A 7,713-nucleotide genomic window follows, 5' to 3' on the forward strand; every position below is an offset into this window, starting at 1 on the left:
AGTGCCCTATGCACTATTGGGTGCGGATAAAGGTTAGAAAAAGAATATATAGTCTACAAACTATCACACTATCAATTTTATAAGTTTGGACCTTTAGATAGGCACCTGAAACAAAAATTGACGAAATTATCTTTCTTATTAGTTATTAGTAAATTACTATAGTGAACTATTTGAAATAATGCGCAAATAAGCGACAAAGAAAGAGAGGAATGACTTAAAATTTCATATTAAATAATTAAAGATTTATCAGACCTTGAAATATATGACTTAGTTTTAAATAAGATATAACAGTTGAAAACACCTGCAAAAATATGGTTCTTATTTTTTTCTCATAACTGTCAATTTGACAGCAGTACAACAAAAACATAACCGCACTGACCAAATACGTATAATAGTTGGAAATATTTGCCAATTTTCAACTAACGACAATAATTTCATTAATCTATAAATGTATTTTTGTACTTTTTTTTAAACTACAGCTTGAGAATGAATATACAATTTGACAGCGATTTTAAGTTCAAAGTGTATCATTCCTTAAAAATTATACGTCAATTTGATTGGCTCTTAAACTCGTACGTTTTGGTAGGAATTACTATATTCATTTTCAGTTTTAATACGGCTGATTGAAGAGCAGCCGATATAAAAATATTAACAATTTCAACACTTGTATTCATATATTTGTATTATTCATTTTCTAGGATTTTTTTGTCGATAACCACTGGCATAAACTGCCGCGCGGATGGCGGGAGGTTTTTGAAAATATGGAACCCTCCGAACTAGGCGATATCTTGGTCGGAGGGAAACCTAAAGTTGTATTACCTCTCTCTTTAATGGCTTTAATTCAAAGTCTCAAATACTTGTCGATTCCTAGAGATTATTCAAATGATCATTTTAAACTCAATGAAGACTCGACGAAAGTAAATCAAGAAGGTACTGATCCGAAAGCTTCCTGTGATACGCATCCTCGACTTAGTAAATTGTTTACAAAACACGTGAAAAATAAGAAACGGCATGAAATTGCATTGGTGTCAAAGTTAATTGCAAAAGTAGCAACAGATGAAAAGTGTGACTCAGTTGTTGATATAGGATCTGGTCTTGGTCACCTGGTGCGCACTCTGTCCTACAAATATCACCTGAAAACAGTTGGCATCGAGGGACAGAGTAACCTAACTGCTGGAGCCAGGTAAGGTTACATTTTTCAATTATCGCTTTAATAGGTTTCACTACCTTGAAAAAACAATGACACCTATATCAAATATTATATAATTCGTCATTCTAAGACCATATGGAACTATGCAGTCACTGGAATCCAAAATTTCATCCTCAAGAGTCTTGTACATGTTAGTAGTGTACAATTACACGAGCTAGTGCAAGTACGGGTAATGGAACTTTGAGTGCTAGAGCACTCAAACATGGATAGATCCATTGGTGCTGTTCTCCTATTCCTCACTTCTTCTTCTAACCCAGATTACGAGCCCAGGTTTATCTTATAAGCTTTATGTATCAAGTTTATTTTCTACCCTGGGAATTTTTCGATTGGAGTCCATTGCATAGTCTTTGTGTTTTCCTTATGGTTAGGGTAAAGAAAATGCATTTTTTTGACAAATCTTTGCTTCCTATCACTTGTGGAGATTCTTTTTGGTTTAGTAGCCCGAAAATAACTGACTAAATTCCTTGATAATTCTCGCTTCTTTCTTCTTGAGATGCTCACCTATGTGTGCATCTCAAGATATGTATAAAGATACAGAATACATGCATTGATAATGAATGTTTCTATTTCTCAAAATAAAAAGTTTTCTCCACCATTTTTTCGTTTTTTACATGAAGCAATATGACGCCGTATACTGATCCGCAAAATCGACTTCTTCCACGCTAAAGTTAAAATATTTCAATCTGGTATGGTGCCCTGTGCACATTTGAATATTGAAGAAAATATTAATAACTATCTGCATTTTTATGTATGTAGAAAAACACAACTACTCTATGGCCAACGATACACTGTATGAAATCAATCCACCACAATAACCACAATTTTAAAAACTCTGAAATAAATCAGACCTAATCTATCACTTAGTCCAATGAACTTTGAATAGTACATAAAGCATTAAAACCATTTTCTGTAAAATCATTAACCTGTCCGGGAGTGAGTTTCTGCGGACAAAACTGTATCTGGGGAGTGAGTTTTTTGGCTCCTTTTTTTTACTTTTTATAATTTTATATCATAGTCAATAATGCTATAAGCAACATATTTTCTTGAATAAAAAAATTTTACACCAGTAAACATGATTTAATTTGTGATTATATTGTCTGAATACAATCACAGATGGCAGTACAAGTACCATTTTAGATATAAATTTCTGTAGATGTACCGCCATACTCCTTTGAGGAAAGTTTGGTATGACCGTACATGTACGGCCTCCTGGACAGGTTAAATAACAAATCATGCTCTTGGACAAGTTAAATAAAAAATCTGCCCTCGGCACGGGAAAACAAAATAAGGACTGCAAATTTTTAATTATAAATATGTAAATGATTTTATCATTTCAGGCATCCTGATGGATGTCGAAAATGTCGTCATCATATCCATTTCTTCCAGTTTTTTACACCCAAACTCGAAGAAAGATATATAGGGGATGTGTAGTTCCAACTGGATGATGCAACCGCTCACACGACACAAACTTTTTTTTTTGCGGAAACACCTTCCCGAACGGCGCATCTCTCTTAGGGGCGATCTTCAGTGGCCAGCGCGTTCTCAAGATTTAACTCCCTGTGACTGTTTTCTGCGCGGCTTCCTTAAAACATTGATTTACACCAATCGTCCAAAGACTCTTGGTTAGCTGAAGGACAATATTCTTGCTGCTAATGCCGACATAGGCACATATATGCTGGAAAAACTCGACAGAAATGTCAAAATTTACCTATCTTAGCGCATTGACGAGAACAGTAGCAGCCTTCGAGATGTCTTTTTTAAAACTAAATAAAATAAAACTTTAAATGTGCCCCCGTAAGAAAGAAAAATTTAATCTCGACTGATAATACTTATTGTGTTATGATTTTTTAAAATAAGGAAGTGACTACGCCCCACCCTGTACATGGCGTATTTCATCATTTGTGATATATTTTGTTGTAAATTACATCAGTTCATTTATTTATTTTAGAGAACTAGATTCAGAATTCGAATACACTGCTGTAAAGCATTTGCAAAATGATTTGGTTTTGAAATTCTGCAAACCTCAACATATAAATCTCATGCTGACCCCGGAAACGCAGGAAACCGTTTTCCTTAAAACATTAAAAGACCATTTGGATGATTTCTATGGAGTTGTAGGACTCCATCCCTGCGGAGACTTAGGTCCTCTGCTTCTGAAAATATTTTCGGAGACTGCCTATGTCAAGTTTATATGCATCGTCGGGTGCTGCTACATGAAATTATCCTGCGATGGAGAGAAATTCAGAGGGTATCCTCTGAGCGATTTTGTTTCTGGACTAAAAAACAGTGAGTTGTCTTATGAAAGCAGGGAAATAGCCTGTCACGCTATAGAAACTTACTGTCAAAGACTTGTCAAGGGACAGTATGAAGACTTACAGGTATTTATAATGTTTTTTCTTCTTTCATTTCATTCATTCAAACCCTTATCTGCACCCCAACGGTGCATAGGGCACTGCATCATATAAATGCAGTGTTATCTTGATCGTTAACACATGAAGGAAAAGTGATCAGCCCTCCGCTTCCGCTACCAGTGCAAGGTAATATTGAATAAATATAAGAGTGAAAAAATCACTTATATTTATGTGACCCCCCCTGGGAATCGAACCTGGGACCTCCAGTACGGTAGCCGAGCATGCTGACCATTACACTACGGAGGCGGACGGATTTGTTTTACTTTATTTCAATATTTATGCTTGTTGAAAATAAGTTTCTTTTGTTATTTAGTATTCCTTTATAAATTGCCATTAAAAGATTAACGATCATGGGTAGAATGGTGAATACAGTGTAGGTATAAACTGATCTATTAAACCAGACAATGATAGGTCTTAGATCCTGTAAATACCCAGGCTTTCATATTCCTATCTCAAAAGATTTCTTCACCTTTGTTGAGATATCACTGAAAATTGTGAAAGCTAGCTTAATGATGCTGTAAATATTATGAATTACTAAAATAATTAAAGCTGGGATTTGAAAAAAGAAAGGGTATTTTCACAAAAAATATCTTTATTTTATAATTCAGGACTTAACAAATAAACACATTTAACTATTAACTTTAATATTTGGTAGATATGTGTCCGATAGTATCTATTAGTATGTCTATCGATGAAATCACCAAGATTGAGAGAAATATATGTATACATATCGCTCACTCCTTTCAAGAACGTCATAAATCAAAAATCGTCAATTTTCAGTTATGCATGTTTTCGGAATGCCCAGAAAATGTACTATATCCCAGCAAAAGAGGCATATTTTTAACTTAATATTTACCCGCTACAGGGCAGATAATTTCGTTTTTGCATTTTGAAGAAAGAGTATTGTTTAATTTTTTTTTTAAATAACCAAATATTTTTCAAATGGAGAAAAAACCTTCAGGTTTTACGTAAAAAGATTCGTTGCACTGTACAAAGTTCAATCAATGGCTTGATATTTATTTTTAATACATTGTGTTATATTTTTAAACTTTAAAAACGTTCTCCTGAAAAATCAAGTATTTTGATTTATGACGTTCTTGAAAGGAGTGAGCGATATATCTAGGTCTATTTTTTTAAATAATTCACGGGAAGGTACTCAATATTTAAAGAAGAGAAAGAGTTTGGAAGGTTTTCTTACATAATTTAAATTACTAGTTTATGAAATTAACAATACATTTTATATTTAAATATTTATGTTTGGTTAGTAGCGATATAAAATGTTTATGATTATCGGGCTAAATTAGTGGTATATTAATTATTTTAGCATTACCATTAAATACCAAATAATGAAAGGTTTTAATCAAGTTTGAATACACCAAGAATGATAATATTCATTCAAGTTTTTTAACAAGCAAGTTATGTGTACATAACTCATCTTTATTTATAAAAATGTAAAGGCCATGAAACACAATTCGCGACACATTTTAGATAAATATATCCAACTTTATTAAAAGTAACTGTCTAAAGTTAATGTGTTTTATTATTTTTAAATGTTATGTAACATTAATTAAACTTATTCAAATTTGTGCAGACATATTATAGTGTTTTTAATGTAAACAGTTTTTATTTTATGCATCAATTCAACAGTTCTATTAAATTTTAAGTTAATGTTAAATTAGTTTTTAAATTCTGAAATACATTATTTTGCCACATGACTTTTTGTGAACTTTGTTCATAACACAATTATGTAATGTATCGCGTTTTTCAAATTATATTTTGTGCCTTGCAAACTAATGTCATGGAAATATATTTTTCTTATACATATAGTGTTGGTCATTAAAGTTTAAAATGAAAATTATACAAATTCTTAACAAGATGGAAAATACAACATCAAAAATGTTCAGTTTAAATATATTATGTATTTACAGGAACAAGGAAGATTAAGACTAGTTATTAATCAATTTATAAGTAAGAAGGTACTCAAGTTACGCATACTTTTTAGGTTCACACATTCAGAGCATTGCTAGAAAAAATACTGGTTACCAAATGGCCAAATATGAAACACGTTGGACTTAGAAGCATTAAGCACTACAATACACTAACATTCCAAAGGTTTGGCATTTATATTTATTATTTTTCTTCCTGTGCCGTATCAGGTCCTCCCGACATTGGCAATTACTCCGGAGAAGGCTTCTCTGTCTTGCGCGACCCAGAACAGCACCCTCACATGTCTCATCTCTTTATTGCGCAGCCAAGATGTTTGCCTTCTGCCAGGACCACGCTGCCCCTCAATTTTCCCCATCAGTATCGTTTGAAGCCAACTGTACCTCTCTCCTTATATTTATTACTACGCCAATTATACATGAAAAAAAATATAGTTCACCAGGTTCAGATGACGGTTAGATATGGCAAATATATAACCACTTTTCGAGTTTTAGTTTACCTGTTTCGAGATGTACCCATTGACATTCAGTTGTACATGTTGACTTTTGATATTAGACAGACTAACAACGCATAGATTGTGCTAACAACCTCACCGATAAGACACAGATTACTAAATAATTTCTATGGCTGAGTAGAAATAGTTTTGACTAAGATACTAGTAGTAACAAATAGTTTTGACAAGGGTAGATCTTGGAACCGGTAAAGTGGTTGTGTACAAACTAAACAGACTTATATTTTAAAATATCTGACCATAAAAATCATTATCTAAATATTCCAGGTATTGTGAAATAGCCACGGAGAGAATAGGTGTAAATCTTAGCGAGGAGGATACATCATCGGAGGCAATAGACAATTGTTTGAAAATGTGGAAAAAGATTGTCATCTATTACACTCTGAGACTTATTTTAGCGCCTTTAGTGGAGTCTGTTATCTTAATGGATCGAGTGCTAAGTCTCCAAGAGAAGGGTAATTCATTCAAATTCAATAAATTAACAGTGTAATCAATAAAAATATTGGATAAAAACGTTTCAAAATCATATAACATTGGAATGTTTTTATTTTTATAATAATAAAAAAAATATATCACTTCTAGCAGAATACTAATTTCCTTAATAGAATGGTAAATGGTGACCACTAATCGCAGAAAATTTATAAACCTTGAAACAGTGTCTTTATTAGAATTAATAATAATGGAATAAAATTGACTACATTTTTGGATGGGATTCTTATACAGCATTTTATACGTTCAAATTATCTACTGAAAAAAAAGTTCATATCAAAAATATACAATGGACTTTTTATATCATAGTTCCAATTTACAAGCCAATGTTTTCGCAAATGTATATGGCAAACCATCTGGTTTTTTTATGATTCCCAATACTGCCAAAATCCTATCTATGTCAAAACATTAAGTTGAGTTATTACATATATTGGCATTTACACTGCAACATCAGACCAGAGGCAAAAATAACTTAACTTCCTATACTTACAGAGATAGGACTTTGTTGCCACCGAAAATCATAGATAAACTGGATGGTCTGCTATTCATTTGTCTGTAAATTATTTTATGTGTGTGTGTGGAATTATGTTGATTTTGTTTATTTTAAAATTGTAGAAAACATTACATCGTTGACATGTGACGATTTATTAGAAATGTAGGGAAGATTCCAGGAAATCCGTAGTCTGCTGTGGGCTTTATTTTGATTGTCTTTGATGATCAATTTAATTTATTGTAATATTTTCAGGTGCTGTTTGTGAAATACATTCCCTATTTGATCCTGTGATATCGCCAAGGAATCATATATTAATTGCTAGAAAGGTCTAAAATTGAACAAATTTTGTACAAAAAATAATATATGTGTCATAATAAATTATTACAAACTAAAAAATCTTTAATATTATTGAAGAATATCAATTTATGAAGGTGATGAGGTTGTTATCATAGAACTCAATTAATCCTGACAAAAAAGAATATAGATGCCTTGAAATGAAATGGAGGACACCCTCTTACTCTTAAAAAAATGCAAATAGGTTCTCTCAATTTCATTCATTTTGTATGATCAAACACTAGCGAGAGAGTTTACAATGTATGTAATGCTACATTTTGTATACACTACACATGATGTTGTTTGAATGTAGTTCTTGATG

General features: G+C 32.4%; 1 protein-coding gene across 2 annotated transcripts; it reads left to right on the top strand.

The window, feature by feature from the left end:
* The first annotated feature begins 303 nt into the window (after window positions 1-303).
* Window positions 304-7,454, top strand: LOC148313840 (methyltransferase-like protein 25B). 2 transcript variants are annotated; one of them, XM_088257112.1, is made up of 6 exons: window positions 304-582; window positions 699-1,183; window positions 3,159-3,588; window positions 5,624-5,733; window positions 6,344-6,531; window positions 7,311-7,454. In XM_088257112.1, the coding sequence occupies exons 1-6, from the start codon at window positions 487-489 to the stop codon at window positions 7,388-7,390; spliced, it is 1,389 nt and encodes a 462-aa protein (XP_088113238.1). In that variant the 5' UTR covers window positions 304-486; the 3' UTR covers window positions 7,391-7,454. The 2 variants fall into 2 exon arrangements, with proteins under 2 accessions (XP_088113238.1, XP_088113247.1); XM_088257121.1 differs by having other exon boundaries at window positions 346-572.
* Window positions 7,455-7,713: the final 259 nt, after the last annotated feature.

Source organism: Brachycentrus maculatus, unplaced genomic scaffold (genome assembly GCF_059751285.1).
Source record: "Brachycentrus maculatus isolate JH-2025_06_01 unplaced genomic scaffold, ASM5975128v1 h1tg000005l, whole genome shotgun sequence".
Classification (NCBI taxonomy): domain Eukaryota; kingdom Metazoa; phylum Arthropoda; class Insecta; order Trichoptera; family Brachycentridae; genus Brachycentrus; species Brachycentrus maculatus.

Excerpts from the sequence above, each read along its gene's own strand:
- LOC148313840 (XM_088257112.1), top strand. The coding sequence starts at position 487 with ATGAATATACAATTTGACAGCGATTTTAAGTTCAAAGTGTATCATTCC. Across the intron at positions 5,734-6,343 it reads AATACACTAACATTCCAAAG|GTATTGTGAAATAGCCACGG; the intron begins GTTTGGCATTTA and ends TAAATATTCCAG. Across the intron at positions 6,532-7,310 it reads GCTAAGTCTCCAAGAGAAGG|GTGCTGTTTGTGAAATACAT; the intron begins GTAATTCATTCA and ends TAATATTTTCAG.